Source organism: Macrotis lagotis, chromosome 8, assembly GCF_037893015.1.
Source record: "Macrotis lagotis isolate mMagLag1 chromosome 8, bilby.v1.9.chrom.fasta, whole genome shotgun sequence".
Taxonomy (NCBI): Eukaryota; Metazoa; Chordata; class Mammalia; order Peramelemorphia; family Peramelidae; genus Macrotis; species Macrotis lagotis.
In genome coordinates, this window is record NC_133665.1 from 57988430 (window position 1) to 58013218 (window position 24789).

Genomic DNA, 24789 nt, shown 5'->3' on the forward strand with positions numbered 1-24789 from the left:
GGAAGACTAACAAGTTTTGGGGGGGGGGGCTATGATTAAAAATGTATACCACTGCACTCACTAAGGATGTCTAACTTTTATGTGTAGGGAAGAAATAGACGTTGTGTCAAGCAGCCAGGATCAATATGGATTCCATGTCAAGCCAGGACAGACCTAAATCCCCAGACTTGAGGGATAGCCTCTGGGGTCAAGAGTCCTCTTCTAGATTCCATTTCCTTTAGATGCCACTGAATCTATCAGGTCCCAGTGCCTCCAGCTTTGGTAGGTGGCAGGAGTAAGAGAGTAGCACTGGATAGACCAGCATAGTAACCATACAGTACTCTATGATTTGCAGAGCACTATGCACTCTTTCATGTGATACATTTAGTAAATGTGCACAGAACCAGCGCAACCAAAACAATGAAAAGAAACCAGACCATCTCCAAAATTCATGTGATTTGCTTCCCTAAACTCCACTGGTAGTTTAACTCTCTTAGCAGCTAAAAGATTCAAACCACTCAGTGATACCAAAAGTTTTCTTACACAGTTCTAATATCATTCTGTTTAGGAAGGAAATAAAGGTTTGTCCACATGGCTTTAAAAGTGTTAAATTCTGGGGTCTTTTTAGGATTTTGCAAGGCCAATGGGGTTAAGTGGCTTGCCCAAGGCCACACAGCTAGGTAATTATTAAGTGTCTGAGGCTGTATTTGAACTCAGGTACTCCTGACTCCAGGGCTGGTGCTTTATCCGCTGTACCACCTAGCCACTCCTAAATTCTGATTTTTCGAGGTCATCTGTTGGCTGTGCTCATCATAGAGTAAATTAAAGATTAGGAGGTAGAAAGAGAAAAAAAGTCACAGCTTTCTTTGCAGGAATCAATTTTGGAAAGTGATCAAGCTGGAGGCTTTGATGAAACCATAGTAATTCAATCATGAACTCGATTTCCAAAAATAATGATTGATTAATACAAATAGCTAAAAAAGTATATAGATTAACAGATGCCCCAAAGAACAATGGATTTTGCTAAGTCACATACACCTTTTTAATTAGCAAATAAAACTGATTTCAAATACTGCAGTCTCTGAGAGATTTCCTAGTTTTCCTGCCTTCTCTTTTTCCTTGTCAAATGGAGAGGGAGCATGGAAGGAAAAGACCTGGACTGAGTGTCAGGAATCCTGGGTTCTAATCTTTCTTCTGCCAGTAATTTACTCTGTGACCTTGGGCAATTTCCTGTTTCTCAATTTCCTTTTTATTAAAATGAAGGGGTTAGATCTCATTTAGTTTCGACATTCTCCAACTCAGGCAGCAGCTAATTACCTCTTGGGTCTTAGAGGCTAACACTGTTAATCTTTGAGATGAAAAGAGGAAAATCATGGTGATCAGAGGTCATGCTGAGCTCAGTTTGTTCTAAATAAGGAGAACACAAGCCTGATCTGCCCACCTGGGATGTTCCAGTGGTGTGAAAATTAAGAATGCTCTAATAAATGGTATATAGAAAAGGTCTTGTCTGAAGCATGGATTCTCATATCCTTCCCTACTCTATGGAAAAATGCTTGAATCCTCCTATAAAAAAAAGATATAAAAGAGGTTTGTAGAAATTTTGGTCAAGAAAACAAAATGAAAGAGACAGTTGGTGTCAAAAGAGATCTTTTTAAATAGTCATCAGAATTAATTCTTTGGAAAGGGCTTGAATCTAGAGAAAATGAAAAAAGAATGTTCTGCTAACTTAGAGATAAATACTAATCACCTTAAAGGTAGAAAGATAGAGATTTTAGTGAGAAAGACTGCAAGAACTGTTCTTAAGAAGTATGGATTGAAGCAGCTAAGTGGCACAATAGATAGAGCACTGGCCCTGGAGTCAGGAGGACCTGAGTTCAAATGTGACCTCAGACTCAATAATTGCCTAGCTGTGTGACCTTAGGCATGTCACTTAACCCCACTGCCTTGCAAAAAAAATAAAAAAAAAGTATAGATCAGAGTCCCATCAGAAGTCTGGTGCTTAATGTAAGAAAACACATTAAAAAAACAAAATAAAACTATCTCAAAAATCAGAGGAATCTAATAGTGTCAAAGGACATAAGAGATGGCAAGAACCAGAGATTTAGTCCAGGGATTTTTAACCAGGGAGCTTTGAAATTTATTTAAAAAAAATTTAAGCTTTATTTCAATAGAATTAATTTTCTTTATAATCTTTTATATTTTATGCATTTAAAAACCTATTCTAAGAAAGGGTTCATAGGTTTCACCAGACTGCCAAAGGGCAGTCTTAATTTAGTCCAACCCCTTAATTTTACAGATGAGAAAACTGAGATCTGGAAGCAGAGCAAAGTTTTATATCCAGATCCTAAGAATAATTTCTTTCCTAAGACAAATCACCAAGTTCAACTCCTTCATTTTACAAATTTGGAAATTGAGGTCCAGATAAGTTAAATAATTTGCCCAAGGTTACAAAGGTAAATAGCATCATAACAAGGATTCAAATGCAACCCTCTGACTTTATCAAACAATGCTATTTCCCTTGTAGCATGTCTGTCATTCCCCTATTCCCACCATCCCTGTATTTTAAATAGGATGGCAATTCCAATGTTACCAAGAAAACCTTTCAGATTGTGAAGGTGTTTATACATCTAGATAGTGCTTACTTCAGGATGGATATCAGCAGAATAGAATCTCTTTGGCAAAGGCTATTTCATTTTTGCCTTGGTTAGCCTGCACAATTAACCCAGAGCCTACAAATAATGCTGATGGAACTGTGATCTCGTTAATCATAATAAAACCTATCCACACTTTTTCAATACATGGAACTGAGAATAATAAAAATAGGGGATAGGAAGGATTAGAGGTTATACCGTCTAACACTTCATTTTGAAGGGGAGGAAATTAGGGGCAGTAAATAGCACAGTAGATATAACACTGGCCCTGGAGTCAGAATCTGAGTTCAAATCCAGTCTCAAATACTTGATACTTACCATGTGATCCTGAGCAAGTCATTTAACCCTGGCTACTCTCCAATTCCCCATCCCCCCCCCCCCCACTTTTCCCCAAAAGTTGAGAAAACTGAGGTCCAGAGAGTTAGGTCCACATAGGTTATCCAAGGCCACATAGGTTTAAATGGAATAGACAAGGCTGAAATTTAGGTCCTCTTGACTCCAACCCCAGAAATCTTGCCAATATTCTTTTCATTCATGTTCTCCTAAAAACCCTCCACAGAAGATTTTACCCAGACCTCTGAGGGACTACTAGGTCTCTTTGACATTCTCTAGATGTGATTGTCTATATGTGGATTAATGCTATATGTGGATTGTCTGTTTTTTCTCACTCCCATGACATGATTAACTAACTACTTTTCCAATCAAACATCTCTTTGATGATACATCATACTATTTTTACATGTTTGTGAGGAATATAGGGTGTTGGTCTTCACAGGGTATGGAGGGGAGCCCTTAGGGAATCCATTACAAAGGGGGAATGACCCAGCCAATCAGAAGACTGGGAGAGTTTTCCTAATCCCATTCCAGGGACAGCAAACCTGAAACTGGTTCTCAACTGGTCAAGAGTGACCTAGAGGTTTTAACCTAATGCAACTGAGTTTGCGTAATTAGGTGATTGAATATTAACCCACACACCCCCTGTGACAATTGGGGATCATCAACATATCATGTGTTGTAGGATGTGGAGGGGGGGACCATATTAGGGGCATGTCATGGAATGGGTGGACCTCTTAGATTGTAACTCAAAACTCTGAGAGCCTATGAACATCCAAGAGGGAGGGGAGTTTCTGAAGACTATAAATTACCTAACGTTCCAGTACCAATTCGTACCTCACGCCAAGGTGAGGTACCCGTATCTTGTAAGGTGTATCTTGCAAGGTTCATGAATAAAATGTACAATTTTCTCTCACTCTAGTAGGTTTTTCTTTTCATTCATTTAGAACATGTTGATGCAAATAACTGATAATATTACAATCTATTTATATTCATCATCCACATCTTTTGCCCTTTAAAAAATTTTTAAATTTATTTATTTTTGAACTTTACAATTTTTCTCCTCATCTCCCTTCCCTCACCCCACCCCCCACAGAATGCAGTCTGTTAGTCTTTACATTGTTTCCTGCCTCTTTTGCCCTTTAAGTGACATACAATTAACAGATTTTGGTATTCCACCATTTGGAGCCATAAAGCACCACCAGAAAAATACTTAGATCAATTTTTGTTTTAGGGAAAAGCTTGGGGAATCATGAAAATGCAGTGAAAATTTTAAAATGCAATCTAGTTCATTCTATTCTTATTCAAGAGCCTAGGATCACTGTTCATATGTAGTTATCCATTCCAAATTTATTTACTGATGAACCAGATCTATGGATTTCTCAGCCTACATAATAGTTTATTCTTTATTTGAACTCTTTTCAAAGATTATGAATTTTATTTAGCAGACTTTTGTAGAGGGCCAGCTCCTGGGAGTGATTTACACATATCCTTGGTGACCTTATCCATCACAGATATGTATGTATTATTGCTTATTGTATGTATTTGTTGGCTCTCCAGTGAACACTAACCTGGGATAATCTGTGGCTCCGGAGGTGGTTTTAAAGGCTTTTCTGACAGAGAAATATGCATATTTCTAAGAATAAATATTGTAAATTTACCCAGGAAATTGTGAAACTGGGTCTCCTTTAACTTGTCATTCCTGAGATGTTTGTTATAAAAAGTCTTAGTTTCCAAAAATAAATTTGGTAGATCCTTACATCCCAACCTTGCATGTTTGTTTCTACTCGACCTGACTCTCATAAGTTCATGTCCAGACCCACACCAGAGCTATCACAGGCGATAGACTTTGCAGTGGGTTCAAGGTTTGATATAATCAATATAATGTCATCATAAATAGGAGGGCTTGAAGAATTTCTGCTGGCCATCTTCCATGACAGTGGTGATCTCCTTTAGTAATCATACACCTCTTGTTTTATGCCAAGAAATTTATTAATGATCAGACAGTCAAAATTAGCTCTGCTATTGCAATCAAGGTAATTTTTTATGTTCTTAACATATGTGGGGGGGGTACACTGTTAACTGCTAAACTAAACTGATATGCTTCTAGAAAAATAAAGATCATAAAACAAAGAAGAATTGATGCGAGTCATGGTAAATTCTGGTGAAAAGGATACTTTGCACATATGAAACAGAAATAGGATAATTTGTAGCAAAAGAAATTTCTGTTGTGTCTGAAACAAAGAACTTGTTGACAAGATTTCAATTAGAAAGCACATATATGTTTTGTGATAGCAAAATAAGAAAAATATGGTAGATATTTTATGGAATCAATGAATTTCAGAATTGGAAGAGACTCAGTCCATATATATATATGTACACACACACACACACACACACACACACACACACATATAAAAGAATTCCTTTACAATGAGCTTAGCACAAGTTGTTGTCCAGTCTTTGCCTAAAAAAACTCCAAAGCCTACCATTCCCCTAAGGCAACCCATCTCACTTCTGATTAGAATTCATTATTCAAAAGTTTTTCTTCACATTGTGCCAAAATTTGCCTTTTCCACATATTACATTACTGTTATACTTTCTGCCACCATAAAGCATCTACTATCTCTTCCAAGCTGTTATATTTCCATTACGCTACTTTGAGACTACATATAATCAGGTTCGTCAACTGATTATTCCTTATATCTCTTTCACCATCTTAGACATTCTTCAGTTTATCAATTTTATTCTTTTAAATACAGTGCCCAGATCTAAATACAAGATATGGTACAGCCAACAGCTTCTTATAAATCATTGCAGGCAGCTAGGTGGCACAGTGGATAGAATACTGATCTTGGAGTTAGGAGGATAGGAGTTTGAATCCAAACCTCAGATACTTGATACATTCTAGTTGTGTGACATTGGGCAAGTCACTTAACCCTGACTGCCTGGCATCCAGGGTCATCTTCAGGCATTCTAATTCATATCAGATGGATCTGGAGGAGAAAGTAAGGCTGGTGACTTAGCACAGTACCCCCTCACTCAAATCCAAATCATATGCTTATCATGGCATCACCTCCCTGATGTCATGATCTTCTTCAAAAATGAAGGACAAATATCATCATAAATCTATGCTTTTCTCAATATAAACTGAGATCACATTAGCTGTCATAAAATATGCAATAAATTTAATTGTGTAGTTCTAAAACTATTCCATTCAAGTCTTTTTAGAATTTCCTTTTGCTCTTTAGAACTTCCTTATTACTCTATTAAAACAAAAACAAAACAAAACAAAAAAAGCCCTCCTTTCTAACAAATAAACACATATACTGGTTATGTCTGCATGTCCCATCACTCTTCTGTCAAGAGAACTAGGAAGCATAATTTATCATTGACCTTCTGCAGGCATTTGTTGACTGTACTGATCATAGTTTTTAATCTTTCAGAGTTATAGTCCTTTAAAATGTTTAGTCATTGTCTAAATTGTTTTGCTGGTGCTGTTTATTTTACTCTGCCTAAGTTCATACTATTCTTTCCAGGGTTTTCCAAATCTGTCCCTTTCTTAACTTCCTAAGGTGTAATTATATTTGACTCAAATATCATAATTTGTTTGGTCACTCATTCCACAGTTAATATGTATGTGTCCCCTTAGTTTTCAGTTTTTCTTACCAAAAAAAAAAAAAAGTGCTGCTTTAAACATTTATGGGTCCTTTTGTTCTTTCTTTTATTGATTTGAGAGTATATGCCTAGTGATGAAACCACTCATTCCAGATTGAGTGGATCAATTCACTACTCCATCAGCAGTGCACTACTATGCCAGTCTTCACTCATGTCTATCAAAAATGATGTCATCTTTGCCCACCTGTATGCAGAACTCCAGACTTGTTTTAATTTGTATTTCTCTTACAATTAATGATTTGGAGCATTTTTTCCATATAGTGATTGATACTTTGTCTTTCTTCTTTTGAGAATTATTTATATGATTTACCTATTGAAAAATGGAGGTAGGGGAATTAACCATTTTTAAAGTGTCTACTATGTTCTAGGAATTGTGCTAAGTATTTTACAAATATTATTTGATTCTCACAACAAGCCTGAAAGTATTATTATCTTCATTTTGCAATTGAGGACATTGATACAAATAGATGTTAACTTATTTGCCCAAAGTCACACAAGTATGCTGTACCTGAGGCCATATTGGAACCCAGATTTTCCTGACACTTCAGGTCCAGTACTAGTAATTGTACCTCCTAATTGCTTCTTTCTTGTTCTTATATTCATAATATATGTGAATCAATTTCCTGTATATCTTGGAGATCATACCTTTATTAGAGAACTGTGCTACAAAAATTTTCCCCAGTTAATTGTTTCCCTTCTAATCCTAACTGCACTGATTTTGTGCAAAAACTTTCCCATGCTACTCATTGTGAAAACTCCTTTTCTAAACCTTTATTTTGCTAATATCAATAACAATTTTAATGGGAAAATGATAAAAGAAGCCTTTCCAGTAAGAGTAGAATAAAGCAAGATGGTCCACTGTTACAATTATTTTATAGAGCTGGCAGTCAGACAAGAAAAAGTAATGATGTGATTAAAATTGTGGGAAATGTTGTGATAAGAATAAGCAAAATGAAACCAAAATTATGGTTTTTAGTAAATGGTGACAGTTTGGTCAGAGAATCCTAGAAATTGAACTAAAAATTTGAAAAAAAAAATGACCTCATCAAAGTAGTAAGATATAAAAGAAGCCCACAAAATTACTGGCCTTCCTCTATATTATTAACAAAATCCAGCAGAATAAGGAATTCTATTCAAAATAATTCTAGAATATTATTTTGGAACACTACAGGAAATAATTTATATATCAATCAAATTATCAATGAGTTACTTTATAGAACTATACAGAACAACACAATTCAGGTGGAAGAACAAAAGGATAAGAATCTAAAGGAAAATAATGAAAAAATGTGGGAAAGAAGGAAACACAGTAAGTACCAGATCCAACTCTAAAATACAAAGCATGAAAACAATTTGGTATTGTTCTAAAAAAGTTTAACTATGTCACTTTCCTGCACCATAATCTTTAATGGCTCCATACTGCCTCTAGGATGCCATATAAGCTTTACAGGCTAGAATTAAAAGTCTCCCACATAAGCTAGTTCCAGTCAATATTTTTTGACTGAATCCAGATCACTTTCTTTTACATACCCTAACTAAATGTGGTCTATTTACTATTGTCAAACTTAACATTTGATTTCCACCTTTGTGATTTTGTACACTGCCCCTCAAATCTAAGATGTACTTTCTTACTACCAACTAAAAATTCTTAGCTTTGTTCAAAGCTCCACTCAGGTGTTATCTCCTATGGTAATAAAAGACTGTCATCATCCTCTTTGTTGGCAAGGCTAGATCATTCCTCAAAACTACCTTGTATTTACTCATCTGTGCATATTTTACAACTGTTCAATAGAATTTGAACTCGTTGAGAGCACAGGTTATTTTTTTCATTTTTTTCCCCCTTCATATCCCTTGCAGCTAAGACAGTGTGCCTTACATATGGTAGGGACTTATAAAATGGTTGTGAAATTACATCACTTTCAAACTTAAAGGCCTTTAGAATTCAATTTATGCTAACATACTAGTCAGTGATATGAATTACTTCACTTACCTGACATTATTATCCAGAAAAAAACAACTCATTCTTTTCTTTATCACCTTTCTTAAATGGCTACTCTTTCTTCCAATGCAACTCCAGCAATTCTTCTTCTCCCTTATTTATCAACTTTGTTATTAACTGGACAGAGAACTACACAAAGCTTCCTCACTTACTGGCCCAGATTTAAAAAGAAACCTGCATTTACGAGGGTCAAGATCAGATAGGAAGAGAAGACATGATCAGAATTTAATCCCCAGGTTAAATATTAAGCCTGGAGTTGCTATTCTCCTGGGTGTTGGAAGGCTTAGGAAGACAAGTGTTACTTCTTGCAGAAGTGTTGGTTTTTTAAGTTATGACTAGGTATGGATTGTTCCGTGCTTTTTTCCATATGGTCCAAAGACTATAACTAATTTTTATGGACTTTTATTTCCCATTATTCTTGTTTTCCCCTACCTTAACCTTCTATCCTGTGAAAAAAAGCTGCTGGAAAATGATACACTCCATGGTGACTCATCATTTGTTTTTGTTATTCAGTTGTGTCCAACTCTTCATGACTATATTTGGAATTTTTTTGACAAAGATATTGGATGGTATCTCCCTTTCACTTTACAGATGAGGAACTGAGGCAAACAGGGCTAAGTGACTTGTCCAGGGTCACACAGCTACTAAGTGACTAAGACTTGAACTCAGGTCTTCCTGACTCTAAGTCTTGCATTCCATTCTTCTATTGCCACCCAACTTATCTATCATAGTAAAGTTAAAAATAAAAGTAATGTACTTTTACTGCTAGTACCAGTAAAATGTTGAATTTGGCCCTTTTTAAGCACGGCTGGACATCCCAAGCAGCCCCTTACTTTAATGACAAGGGTGGCAACAAGTGATTACAGAATGGAGTGAAGAAAATGACAGGCATTTGGTTAGAAACAATGCAACGAAGGGGATAAAAAGAAGATATGAAGGAGGAAAAAGTACAGAGCATGCAAAGATATTGAGAAAAATAAGGTGGGAGAGGAGGTAAAAGAAAAGTGATAACTAAAAAAAGGGGAGGTTCAAAGAGGGTTAGGAAAGAATCATATCAAACATACATTTCCCATCAATGTCGGAAAAATAGATGAAAGCTCCATCCAGAGAGGAAAAAGCTAATATTCAAAACCCTATTATATTACAATTAGCAACAATTCTTAAAAAATATATAATCCTTACTTGTTAATCCAAGGTCACTGGTTTCTTGATCTTCTAATTCTTTATCTAGGGATGCAACATTTATATCACTAAAATGTAGATCTAAAGCAGAACCTGTTAAACAAAATATCATATTACCTACAACATATCTAAGACATTTATTAAAAAGCTGCTTTTATTCTTCAGAGGATTTATAGGAAGATTAATTACTCTCTAGTAATCAAGTATCACACAAAAATAAACATCTTTGTGTTCCAGATAGAAGCTTGCTTTTAAAGTTTTCGAGATAGTGAGAAACCATTATTCTAAAAATTCTGGAATTAGAGAATATGAGTTAAAGTTAAAGAAAAACACAACTTATTTTCTTGATAATTGATTCAAACACGTCTCCTGAACTGATCTTGAGAAAATTTTCTCAATACCCAGGTTGACTAATACATTTGAGCAACTGAACTTAGGCAATGTAAAAAATAGGTCCATAATTTTTCTTCTATCAATTTTGAATTCCAGAAGAATTCAGCATTTTCCTATTCCCAACCAACAAAGACATTAAAGTCAAGCACATGTCATGACAGATTTGTCAAAATCTTCATTTCACTGAGGAAAAGATTCACTTAATATTTCACATTTTTCAACACTTGCTAAAATGCTGGTCATTTAATGCATTTCAAAACGGCATGCAATTTCTAGTACATGATTTAAATATAATGTGTTTTTCATCATAGCTGCATAAAACATAAATAGCAGTGCTGCTCAGGCAAAAAATGTTATAAATCTTGCTAACTTGTTCACCATTAACTTAAAAAATTCCTGAAAGTGCCTAAAAATGAAATCAAACATTGTTTTACTTACAAAAAATATTAAAAAGAATACAGCTATCTTGTTAATAACTTGACTTGCAAAATATCATTTTTGGAACTTTCACCTTCCTCTTCCATTCTCAGGGTTACTAATGTCTTCTAAGCCATCATGATCAAAGTTTGGATTATAGCAAGCATAGTTAGCTGCCTCTAGTTTCTCTCTGTTTAAATTCGCTCTGCACAGATTAACAGATTATTCTTTCTAAAAATTTGTTACCACCTTCCTTGTTCTCTAGCCTAAAATAGTTCCCCTCCATTGCCTACTACATTAATTTCAGTTCCTCCACCCAGTGTTATTTCCTTTTACTCTTTAACATGAATTTTCCTTACTGTTCACCACAAAAATCATACTTATTCTCACTTTTGTGTCTTTGTTCATTCTTTTAGCCTGCCCAAAATCCTCTTCTCCACCAATCCAAATCTTATGCCAACTTCAAGGTCTCCAAGATTCATCCTACTTCCGTCCATGAAGGAGACTTTCTTGACCATCTAGCTCACTTGCTCATCTATGAATCCCTAGTGCAATGTCAGTTTTAAACAACACAATGTAACATAATTACATACAGCCTTAAACTAATCTTTAGACTTTTCATTCAGTTCTGTTGTGCTTTTTCCAATTAACCTATAAGGTTCCTACAGTTAGGATTCAGGAATTCTCTTACATCTCCCTTGAAGAATCAAAATCTATCCTAGGGCTGGTCAGCCAGCAGGCTATTAATAACTAGGAGTAAACTTAATTTGAAATATTTTCCATTTAAAATAAATTGGATTTCATACTGTCAGAATCAATTTATATGGTGGCTTAGTTTTATTAAACTTCTTTTTTTTAAAAAAATTCCTTGTTACAACTTGTTGAATATGTAATAGCAATGTTAGGAGCCTATGTAGGGGCAGCTAGGTGACACACTAAATAAAGCACTGGCCCTGGAGTCAGGAGGATCTGAGTTCAAATCTGGTCTTAAACACTTAAAAATTGCCTAGCTGTGTGACTTGGGACAAGTCACTTAACCCATTACCTTAAATAAATAAATTTTTTTTTAAAAAGAGCCTATATATAAAATGGCTTGTTGGATTAGGGGACAGGGCACAGAGACATTCTGCAATGAAAATATTAAAAAAAAACAATGTAAGTTTTTTTTAGGTTTTTGCAAGGTAAACGGGGTTAAGTGGCTTGCCCAAGGCCACACATCTAAATGTAAGTTTTTAAAAAACTTTTTTACACATTTTTTTAATTAAAAATTGAATAAACTAGGGGGCAGCTAGGGGGCGCAGTGGGCAGAGCACCAGCCCTGGAGTCAGGTGTACCTGAGTTCAAATCCAGCCTCAGACACTTAATAATTACCTAGCTGTGTGGCCTTGGGCAAGCCACTTAACCCCATTGCCTTGCAAAAACCTTAAAAAAAAAATCAAATAAGCTAGAACCAATATTGTTTGGTGTTGCCATGGACATAATTCAGACTGTACATAATGGCAATGTAGCCTACTCTTTTAGATGCTGGAAATTCCCCAAAGGAGCAAAGTAAAAATCCTATAATCTATGAGTATGGAATTAAAGGGTTAGTCAAGTAAATACTCTCTGTACTACAAAATCTAGTTACCACACTTTCTTGCACTATTTTTGATGTTTACCCTTTCCTGACCCAAAAATGTCCAACTCAGTCCACTGTTTTATTTTCTGTGAAAGTATCTCTGATTTTATTTCACCATATATGTTATTGAGATTTTACAGAGCAGAATTACAAATTTCCTACTTCTAGTTATGTCAGAACATTTACCCTGTAAAGTGACAATGACACCTATTTTTCCTGGACTAGGAAATAAAACTAGAGGAAGATAACAATATCCCTAAGCTAAGGAATGGATTGTTCCCTCTAGAATAGTGGTTCTCAACCTTATTTTGTTCATAAGCTTCCTTTGGCACTCTGTGTACTTTATAGACCTCTTTACAAAATGTTTTAAATCCATAAGTAAAATCCATGAGATTATAAAGGAAAACCAATCATATTGAAATACAGTTATTCAATGTGTAAAGACTATCAGACTTCCTTCTGTGGGGAGAGGGGGAGTGAGATTGGGGAAAAATTATAAAATTCAAATTTAAAGACACAAATCATTGGTTTGATTGAAAAAAAAAATAAAGTTACAACATGTTTAAAAAACAAATTCATGGACTTCAGTTGAAAAAATCCTGGTCTAAAGAGAATCTAGAACAGACCCTGAGAAAGCATACAGCATACTTTCCAATTAGATGGCAATAAAACTGATGTCCCTTTTTTCATCTTTCTTTTCTAATCATCTCCAGAGAAGATGCATACACAACTGTCATTATTTATAGCACATTACTACATTCCTGAGTCAACTCATTCACTCTTGAGAGTTTCTAATCTCCTATCCAATTTTTCCTCAAAGATGGAGGGACCTTTTTTTTTGGACAATTAGTTTGGAATGCTTTATGAGAATGGTTATCAGTTTGACAGAAATACAGAAGATTCTAAGAGAGACACATTTTCTGCAATGTAGCATGGATTGACCATGATATATGCTATTTTCTTTTTGTTTAATCTCTTAAAATCTTATATAGTGGAAAAATTATTGAATAAAAAGAGAACAAAGGAAGAGAACAAAATCAAAATAAGAAAAAGAGGGCCTTCATGTTAAGAGTGACTTCAAATAGTTTATCTAGAAATCTCTTGCAAGGAAATTACCTCACTCTGACCTATGATCAACTCTAATAGAGTTTTCTTATAGGAAGGACATGAAACATCTTCTATGAAAGTATTCAACTACAGAGTAAGGCTATCCTTTCAGGTTTTAACATTACAGACTAATTTTATTTTTTCAATAGTGTCTACAAATTGTTATCTTTTTCTATTCTCAATTATTTTTTTAAAAAAATTTCTTCCCTGAAGCCTGGAGGGATTTGCATGAACTGATGCTGAGTGAGATGAGCAGAACCAGAAAAACACCGTACACCCTAACAACAACATGGGGGGGGGATGATCAATCTTGATAGACTTGCTCATTGCACCAGTGCAACAACCAGGGACAATTTTGGGCTATCTGCAATGGTGAATACCATATGTATCCAGAGAATTGAGGACTCTGAACAAAGACTAAAGACTATTACCTTAAAATTAGGGGAAAAAACCTGTTATCTTATTATGTAATTTTGCTATCTCATACTTAATTTTTCTTCCTTAAGGATATGATTTCTCTCTCATCACATTCAACTGAGATTAATGTATACTATGGAAATAACATAAAGACTAATAGACTGCCTTCTGTGGTGGGCAGGGGGAGGGAAGCAAGAATGGTGGTGAAACTCAAAATAAATAAAATCTTTCTAAAAATTTTTTTTACCATGTTCTTATCTTCATTTATTAAATATTTAGTATACTTAAAGAATACAAAAGAAGTAGTTGAGACCAAAAGTTAGTAGCTTAACTCCTTTTTTATATAATCTAAATCCTATCTTTTATGCTATTTTTCACAAAGAAATTATAATTAGTAATAAGCTAAAATTTGCTTTTTGCCTACTGTGTCCTTTCCTAAGTATTTTCTTGAGATAGTGTATATGAGAGGTTACCTAGTGCTGTGGGAAAAAAATGTAGAATCTAGAGCCTAGAGAATCTTGCTTCTGAAATATATCTGCTATGTGATTCCTGACCAATCTCAGCCTCAAATTCCTCATCTGCAAAATGAGGATAACAACTATAGTACTTAGCACAAAGGTCTGTTGTGAGACTCAAATAAGAATGTATGTAAAGGAAATGCAATCTTCAAAGATTTTATGTTATGAATTAAATGTTAACATTATTATTATAAATTAACTTTATATCTTAAAATACTACATGAAAAAAGTATTCTAAATAAAAAAGAACAAGATAAGATAGAATATAATTAAATATAGATTTTTCATGTAGGAGGCAAAACTTGAACAGAATTTCAAAGACTTGATAGAATTCTGATAAGCAGAGCATCATTATTTTTACATAAAACCTCCATTTTTCAAAGCTGGAACAAAAATATTTAATGGGTTTTTTTTAAATCAGTATGGATATCTATTTCATCAATGAACCATACAAACACTTCGGGCCTTCTTATCTATGCTATCCTAATCTATGAATGTTTATAAACATTCCATGTAAAGATTTCATCCATATTGCACTAGGGTTTTTTATGATTCTTTCAATATCTCAATGGAAGCAATGTAACACTGAGGATGTCCATTTATTGTTATTTTCATTAAAGATTAATCTACTTTTTATTTTTTTCTTATTCTAAACTTTATACCAAAGAAGGGAACGTTTTCATAAACAAGTCAATGTGAAGCTATGAATACTCTGTTGCTTGTTTTTAATATATATGTGTGCTTCCTTCAGTTGTTTGTGCATTCAAAAAAATTTTTCAGTAGCTCTCTTTTTCTTTTCCTTTGTGAGGGGACATATCTATTGCTAGCCTCTTCCCTCTGAAACATCCTATTAATATACTTTTAAAAAACCCTTTATGAAAACCCCTGTAACAAATAAGCAAAGTTTAAAAAAACAACAACAAAGTAACCACATTGAAAATTGTATCTCTTCTACGCCCAAAGGGCAACAACAAAAATGTGCATACCCTTTGACCCAGCAATACCACTACTGGGTCTATACCCTGAAGAGATGAGGAAAAAGGGTAAAAACATTACTTGTACAAAAATATTCATAGCAGCCCTCTTTGTGGTGGCAAAGAATTGGAAATCAAGTAAATGTCCCTCAATTGAGGAATGGCTTAGCAAACTGTGGTATATGTATGTCATAGAACACTATTGTTCTATTAGAAACCAGGAGGGACAGGAATTCAGGGAAGCCTGGAGGGATTTGCATGAACTGAAGCTGAGTGAGATGAGCAGAACCAGAAAAACACTGTATACCCTAACAGCAACATGGGGGTGATGATCAACCTTGATGGACTCGCTCATTCCATCAGTGCAACAATCAGGGACAATCTGGGGCTGTCTGCAATGGAGAGTGCCATCTGTATCCAGATAAGGAACCGTGGAGTTTGAACAAGGCCAAGGTCTATTAACTTTAATTTAGGGGAAAAAAACTGATATTTTATTGTCTGATCTTGTTATCTCTCATACTTTATGTTTCTTAAGGATATGATTTCTCTCTCATCACATTCAATTTGGATCAATGTATACCATGGAAACAATGTAAAGACTGGCAAATTGCTTTCTGTGGGGGGTGGGGGGAGGGAAGCAAGATAGGAGGAAAAATTGTAAAACTCAAAATAAATAAAATCTTTAAGAAAATTTTATCTTAGGAGGGGGGAGCAGGGGGAAGGGGTGGGGATGTAAATAAAGGAGGAGAGGATGGACCATGGGGGGAGAGTGGTCAGATATAACACATTTTCTTTTTTACTTCTTGCAAGGGGCTGGGATTGGAAGGCCTGCCCAGGACCATAGGGCCAGGTGGATTCTGGGCCTAAGGAGTGGTATGGAGGCTCAGGGCTTCTTGGACCCAGGACCGGGGATCTTTCTGCTGTGCCATTCAGCTACCCTACAGCAGAGTCAGAATGAAAGGAGAGAGAAAATATAGTACATGGTAGTGGAGAAATAAGAAAGGAGGGAGTTGTGATCAGCAATGGCAACGTTGGAAAAACATGGAAGCAACTTTTGCAATGGACTTATCATAAAAATTGTGATCCACCTGTGACAGAGTTGTTGGTGTTGGAACAAAGACTGAAGCACATTTTTTGTTATTATTATTTGGGAGAGGGTGCAAGGCAAATGGGGCTGGGTGGCCTGCCTAGGGCCACATAGCAGGGTGATCTTTGGGTGTCTGAGGCCGGATTTGCACCCAGGTGCTCCTGGCTCAAGGGTCAATGCTCTGTCTGCCACCCAGCCACCCCTACTATTATTACTATTTTATTTTATTTTGGGCCTTTTTTTTTCTTCTTTTCGGTTTTTGCAGGGCAGTGGGCATCAGGTGGCTTGCATGTCACACGGCTGGGTGATTGTTGGGTTTACGAGGCTGGATGTGGGCTCAGGTGCTCATGGCTCCAGGGCTGGTGCTTCATCCATTGCGCCACCTGGCCATACCTAAAATTATTACTATTATTTTTTTTAATTTTAACTTTTTTCTCTCCCCTTTACTTTTTTCGCCCAAGCAAGTCTATATTCATGGGGGAGGGGTATTTTGTTTACTTGTAAACAAGAATATTTTATTAATGTAAAAAAACCATTTGTACAAAAGAATAAAAATTTTTTTTAAAAAAATAAGAAAATTTTATCTCAGAGTACCTGAGTTCAAATCTGGCCTCATACACTTAATAATTACCTAGCTGCACGGCCTTGGGCAAGCCACTTAATCCCATTGCCTTGCAAAAACCTAAAAAAAAATTGCAAAAGAAAATTGCATCTCTTTTTCTCCCCTCTGAGTCCCTCTATATCATGGCTTAATCATAACTCTACTGCTTTGGTAACTGCTTTGGTCAGAGTTAAATTTTCCAAGTTGGTTTTTGTTACAACATTTTTATTTTATATATATATATATGTATGTATATATATGTATATATATATATAATAGAATATATATGTATGTTTTGGTTCTGCTTACTTTAATCTTAATTCATACAAGTCTTCTCAGCTGTCTCTGAAATAGCGTACATATGTTCCATTTCATCTACATACTGTAACTTGTTCAGGCATGTGCTGGTCAAAAGTTGTACAGTTTAGAGACTTTTGGGTATAGCTGCAAATTATTTTTGCAGAATGACTGGTCCAATTTAAATATTCACCAAAAGTATATTAGTAACTTATTTCCTTTTTTACATATAAGCTCAATCATATCTTTTATGCCATTTCTCATAAAGCAGTTTTAATTAGTCATAAGTTGAAACTTATTTTGTCCACTATGTCCTTTTCCTTCTCTGGACATAGATGGTATTTTCCATCATCAATCTTTTATAATTGTCTTTGATTATTGTGCTATTGAAATGAACAAGTCCATTATGGGTGATCATCACCCCATATTGTTGTTAGGGCGTACAATATTCTGCTCATCAGCATCAATTCAAGCAAGTCTTTCCAAGCTTTTATGAAATCCCATCCTTGATGATTTCTTATCAAACAGTGTTCCATCCCATTCACATACTACAATTTGTTCAGCCATTCCTCACTTGATGGGCATCAATAATGATTTAGAGCAATTTTTCAAATAACTATAGATAACTGATTTCTTTGCCTAAGAATTGCCTTTCCATGTCTTTTGACCACTTATCAACTGGGAAATGATTTGTTTTTTAATAAATATGACTCAGTTCTCTATAAATTTTAGAAATGAGTCCTTTGTCAGAAAGACTAGTTGTAAAAATTATTTCCCAACTTACTACATTTTTTTAAGGTTTTTGCAAGGCAGTGGGGTTAAGTGGCTTGCCCAAGGCTACACAGCTAAGTAATTATTAAGTGTCTGAGGCCAGATTTGAACTCAAGTACTCCTGACTCCAGGGCCGGTGCTCTATCACTGTGCCACCTAGCTGCCCCTGCTATACATTCTTTTTTAATCTTGGTTGCATTGATTTTATTTTTGCAAAAACTTTATAATTTAATGTAATCAAACTTATCCAGTTTTTTTTTTTAATAATGTTCTCTATCTCTTCTTTGGTCATATATTGCTCCCTTTTCCACAGATCTATTCCCTGATCTCCTGATCAGCTTATGCTATCACCTTTTATGTCCAAATCCTGCACTCATTTTTGACCTTATCTTGGTATATGGGTTATGGGATGTTGGTCTATGCCTGGTTTCTGCCATATTATCTTCCAGTTTTCTAGCAGTTTTTTTTTAATTAAAGAGAGTTTTTATCCCAGAAGCTGGAATCTTTGGGTTTATCAGACAGTAAAGATGATAGTCATTTACTGCTGTCTCTTTTTGCACCTAATCTATTCCATTGATCCACCATTCCATTTCTTAGCTAGTACCAAGTACCAGTCTGGATGACTAATCATTGCTATGAATTTTACTGAATTAGCTCTGTAATGCTGCAAGGCACCATTTAATCTGTGAATAGAAGCATGTGAAGAACATCAGTATTAAAAGGTGATCCTCTCTATCACCTGACTTTACTCAGGACATCTTCAATATCATTGGAGAACAACTTTAGGTCTCCTTTCTTTTTTTTAATTTCATTTGATATCAAAGTTATATACATAGTCACATTTTTCACCATTTACATAATTTTATGTCTTTCTATCAAACATTCTGATGATCAATCCATCAATATCTTTAAAATGGTGCTGTTGTCATCACATATTTCTTCCACATATGTTTTGTCAGGCCTTCATCTTGTTAAATAAATATCCTTGGCAACTTCCTTATATATTATTGATAATGTGAAATTCTCAAAATGGTATTTGGGGATAATACTATGCTGATTTCATTAAGTTTTAAAAGACCACAGAGTGTTCTGAATGAGTTACAGAATCAATCAAAAGAATTTTCCCTATTCACAAAGAAAAAAACAAAATAGACAAAAAATGTCTATTACCCAGGCTATGATGTGCAATTTAATAAACTACCCAAAGAAAGGGATTATTAAACAAAGTGATTATGCCTTTGTACATATATTTACATATGTATGTGAATGTGTATATGTAAAAATATAAACAGAATGGAGAGACACAGTAAATGGATGAGTCAGACCCAAACTGGAATATTTGAGTGGATTAAACTTTAGAAAGTCAACAGTTCTTTTAATGACAGCAAACTTCTTCCTGAAGCAAAGGCCCTTTGTTTTAATATTGAAATTCTTCCAATCTTGTTTATGGCTACCAGACATGAAATTCAGTCTCTGAAGAATGAAAAATACACTATACTCAGAGCATAAGAAAGATGCACAGAGGGAGTGTGTAGGCAGCAATGCATTACAAAAAAGGAACCACACAGCAGAGGAGTAAAATCTTGAATGTGCATAAGCAAACAAGCACATCAGCTGGTCCTACCATAAGAGTGAAGGGTAATTGATGAATGTGCTCTGAATGATGTTAAAGGAAATGATGAAGTCTCCTAGAATACTTTCCTGTGGTAAAATCATGGACAAAAATGTCAAATGATGGGCAGGCATCCCTCCCTGGAAGGAATATTCACAATATTGAAATCATGAATTCATTTAAATATTTGAGTACTGACATTAATGGCAATAACAATCAACACTTAAAATTATATAAATTTTAATGTTCATAATCCTAAGAGATAGCTAGTATAAATATTATTCTCCTTTGCAGATTAAAAAAAAACACAATCAAATTGCAAGAAGTAAAGTGAAATAACCATGATTATATCACTAAGTGCCAAAGACAGGATTTCAGGTAATCTGAATCCAAGTCCTCTGCTCTTTCCATTATACAACAGTGCTGCAAAGAACATTGGGTACTGAAGTGACAAAAGCCAAATGTGATGACTTAAAATGGATGAAAACAGATCAATATAAAAAAATTCTGACAAATCTGCTCCATTCTGTAACTATAGTCCTCCCTTCAATTTCCATTTACAAATTCCCTCAGAATGATCTGTTTTATCTATTTACATGAACTCCTCTTTTTTTTTAACCTTTTTTTTTGTGTGTGTATGGGGAAGTGGGGAAGCTTAACATCAGAGTGGCAAGAGGGGGATTACTTTTTGGCTACTCATAACAAATGTCTCCTAAGGAGCCAAGTGAGTTCAGGCAAACTGGATTATCCACTCTGACAAAAACCACAGTACTTCAAATAGATTGGTCATATGCTTTTGCCATCTACTTTTGTAACATTTTACAAATGAGCTTTGACAGGATGTCCCAAAATCCTTAGTGCAGATTTAAATTTTAATAACTTCAGAAGTATAATTGCTACAAACTTACAAAAACAGGATTTAAATTTTAACTATTTAAATTTCTTTTAAACTTAGTAAATTTTGTGAAATTTGAATAATAAATTTTAAATTTTAATATGGACTATCACAAGGGGTGTGTGTGCAATAAGTGCACAGTTCCTGGATGACACCTCAGACCAGTGGGCCAGGAGAAGAGGTCCTCTTGCTTGGTCATCTTTGTCACCTGATCAATTTCCATCAGACTTTTCCTTGTGGGGGCTCACTCAAAATTACTCACTCAAAATGTAGGAACCAAAACTTCATTCTTTGGATGATCTTAAGGATAACAAATGAATTCCTTTAAATCAGGTCAGCAGCTGAAAAAAGTTTTTATGCAGTTCAAAAATGACTAGAGCAATTTAGATCACAAGACAATGGCTATGTCAAATTTTAATATTTAAATATGCTGCTTTTTTAAGTTTGTAGAATTTATACTTCTGAAATTATTAAGGCCTGAAACTGTATTAAGACTCTTGGGGGACCGGCTAGGTGGCGCAGTGGATAGAGCACCGGTCCTGGAGTCAGGAGTACCTGAGTTCAAATCCAACCTCAGACACTTAATAATTACCTAGCTGTGTGGCCTTGGGCAAGCCACTTAACCCCACTGCCTTGCAAAAACCTTTAAAAAAAAAAGACTCTTGGGACACTCTATAGTCACTATTTCCCTTGGAGGATAAGTATTTTAAGACTCAGACAATAAATGAGTTCTATTGGCCTTTTCACCATGGTGACTACTGCATCAATGTTTCTCTAATATTTAGTAATAAACCATGTCTTTGTCCATTTCCTGATTTTAGAGTTCACAGTTTATTTAAATTTCCCATTTTTATCTTTTCTTTTAATTTGAGATTAAATTAGTCTTTCACTCTAATCAGTTGAACTAACTGTACATGATCAGTTCTGAAATGACCATTACATCTGTGAACAGGTAGGCACATTTTCAGGGTGTTTTGATACTGTCAATTTCATTTTAAAAATTATGTAATTTGGGTCCACTCATATTTAGAGCCCTCAGCCTCTTCTCTAAGAAATCATTCTTCTTCTTATTATTATTTTTTTGCAAGGCAATGGGGGTTAAGTGGCTTGCCCAAGACCACACAGATAGATAATTATTAAGTGTCTGAGGTCGGATTTGAACTCAGGTACTCCTGACTCCAGGGCCGGTGCACTATCCATTGCGCCATCTAGCACCATCTAGCCGCCCCTAAGAAAGCATTCTTGATGTACAAAAATGTTATTACTAAATCAGGTATGTCCAACTGTGGGCCCTTTGAAAGCCATTCATGTGGCCAATTTTTGCATTTGTTGTTGTGTTTGTTGGTGACATGTGTGTTGGGTATGGAATTCTGTATGTGGTGCAGAAGAGATAAAAAGTTGGATACCTTTGTTCTAAATGGCCAACAAGCTCCTTTATTTATTTTTCAAGATAACTTTGCCTGCCCTCTCCTGTGCCCATTTTGTATTGAAATCATTAAATTTCAAGATATTATAGACTTAGATTGGAGAATCTTATCCAATACCTCACAGACTTTCCCTACTGTTGTAAAGTTCACTGTTGATGGATGCTGGGATATAAGCTATAATTACCTTAATGGTGGTGCTCTGCTTGCTTTTGTTTATCACAAACACTACAAGAAAGATAACCAATTGCCCTATGAAATAAATGTCTGTTAACTTTGGCATACAACAAACCCAACTCCTTAACTCACCTATCTGGTAAGAACCCATGGGCCATCTTTTCATTTTAATTACAACTACTTATGCCTTCTAAGTTTCATTTACAGTGAGAATGTCAAGACAGACATGGCTTAATTATTCCAGGGCTAGATGAAGTGGTTGGTATTTGGAAAAAGATCACATTGTTATAGTCAATGTGGAAAGCATTTCAACTAGTAATGAATTCATATTGGATGCCTCTTGAAAGTAAGCATGAGAATGTGAGAAATTTTGCTTTTCCCCCCAGATAAGAGTATTTTTTGACATATAATTCATATAGGAGAGAAATCTTAAGAAAGAAATTTGAAAATGGAAAGGTCTTTGAACTGAATATATGACTTAATCAGTATCAGGGTATTCATACTGAAATTTATGTATTCTATAAACGTAATATATATTTCTGACAAAGTTTTCAATTTATGCAATATCAGACCATTCGTACTAAAGAAGATATAGATGAAAGTAATATACAAGGGAAAGCCCTCAATAGAAGGTAATTCTTAGTTTTCCATCACAGAATTCACATAGGTGAGAAAGCCCTTAAATGCAGTGATTGTGGGGAAGACCTCTAACTAGAACAAAAATTTTAACTCTAAACAACAGAAAATTTATAGTTAAGAGTAATCCCAAATGCATAAATAATGTGATAAAGGTTTCCTCTAAAGATTCATGCTGGAGGGAAACCTATGAATGTAATGAATAAGAAGACTTAAGTCACAAAAAAAACTTCTCTAGGAATACAAAGGGGCAGGTTTTTAGGGGTACAAACTGAGGTATTCATATCTTCCCAAATGCCCACATTACAGAAACTTATACACAATCACTGAATTTAGAAGGGACAGTCTGCAAATCATCTCTAGTCCAATACAGAAATCAAAAAGAATCCTTACAACATGTCTCTGAAAAAGTCACCAACCTATGCTTAAAAGGCTTCCAAAGAGAGAGAAATCATTCCTTGAGGCAGCCAATTCCATTTATGGATAGCTCTAATTGTTTGGGTTTTTTTTTAGGTTTTTGCAAGGTAATGGGGTTAAGTGGCTAGCCCAAGGTCACACAGCTAGGTAATTACTAAGTGTCTGAGGCCGCATTTGAACGCAGGACCTCCTGACTCTGGGGCTGGTGCTCTATGCACCACCTAACTGCCCCTGGATAGCTCTAATTGTTGAGAAGTTTTCCCTGACTTCAAGTCTATATCTGCCTCTTTACAACTACCATCCACTGTCCCCAGAGTACAGAGTTAGGTGCAAAATCATCAATTTTCCTTCCACCTGATAATCATTCAAATATATGAAGATAGATATCACCTCTCCAATCTAAATTTAGGCAAATTCTTATATGCCTTGATGTAAGGTCCTTTGCCATCCTGGTTGCCCCTCCCCTAGGCACTGTTCAGCTTACCTAAGTTATTTTTAAAGTTACTGAAGATAATTATTAAGTTGCTGTTATTTAGTTAGGTATTTTTTTCTACCATATCACACTAATGAAGTATACATTACATTTGAAATCCACTGATATTTATTTTTTGTTTGTTTTATTTTTGGATTGTTTGCAAAGCAATGGGGTTAATTGACTTTCCCAAGGTCACACACCTAAGAAGTATTAAGTTTCTGAGGTCAGATTTGAACTCAGGTCCTCCTGACTATATAGGACCAGAGCTATATCCACTGCACCACCTACCTGCCCCGCTACCCTCATATTTAGTAGAGGGTATACTCCTTTGGTTCAAATAAGAGAAATAAATATCAAAAGAATTCAGATTTTGCAATGAAAAAATTAATAAAAATGAAATGGGATGAAAATAGTTTATCATAGAGGGACTTAAGAGAGAAACACTAATACACTGTTGATGGAGCTGCCGAACTGCTCTAACCATTCTGGAAAGCAACTGAAAATGATGCTAAGAAAGTGACTGTCTAAAACCCTTTTACCTAGCTATTCAATTGTTCAGTATATATCCCAAGGAGGTCAAATATAGAAAGGAAAGGTCTCATATCTTCCAAAGAATTTATAAATTATTTATACTATTAAGTAGCCGAAACACTAAAACAAGTGTGCAGGGGTTGGGGAATGATTTTAAAAATATAGTGATAAATGAATGTAATGGATTACTACACTAGAAGAAACAATAAATATGAAGAATACAGACAAATAAGGAAAAAAATTATATGAAGCCATGCCAAATGAAGTAGAACCAGAAAAACAGTGTACACAAGGATTATATTATAAAAGGATAAAAAAAAACCAATTTAAAAATACCAAAACTGAAAGAAGAGCACAGTGAATAAAGTGCCAGTCCAGGAGTCAAGGGTTAAGTAAGTTAAAATATGGCCTTACTAGCTGCTATATGATCCTAGGCAAGCCAGTGAAGGAAGAAAAGGAGGGAGGGATGGAAGGAAGGAAGAAAGAAAACAAAGCCATTTTCTTCATTTTTGTAAAGTAGGGACTACTCTGTAGGTAAGGAACATGGTGAGATTTGTTGAGGTTAGTTTCACTGAACTTTCTGTTTTCCTATTTTTATTT

The 24789-nt window shown here is 35.1% G+C and overlaps 1 protein-coding gene across 9 annotated transcripts in view; it reads right to left on the minus strand.

Moving 5' to 3' along the window:
• UNKL (unk like zinc finger) overlaps positions 1-24789 on the minus strand; it is a 150249-nt gene that overhangs the window by 13463 nt on the left and 111997 nt on the right. For 5 of the 9 annotated variants that reach the window (XM_074197147.1, XM_074197145.1, XM_074197142.1 and 2 more), the window contains one exon: positions 9823-9915. The exons of 2 other annotated variants lie outside the window; for them this stretch is intronic. In XM_074197147.1, the coding sequence (XP_074053248.1) occupies positions 9823-9915 (93 nt within the window). The remainder of the gene's footprint in view (positions 1-9822; positions 9916-24789) is intronic. 2 more of the 9 variants (XM_074197143.1, XM_074197150.1) reach the window with 1 other exon arrangement.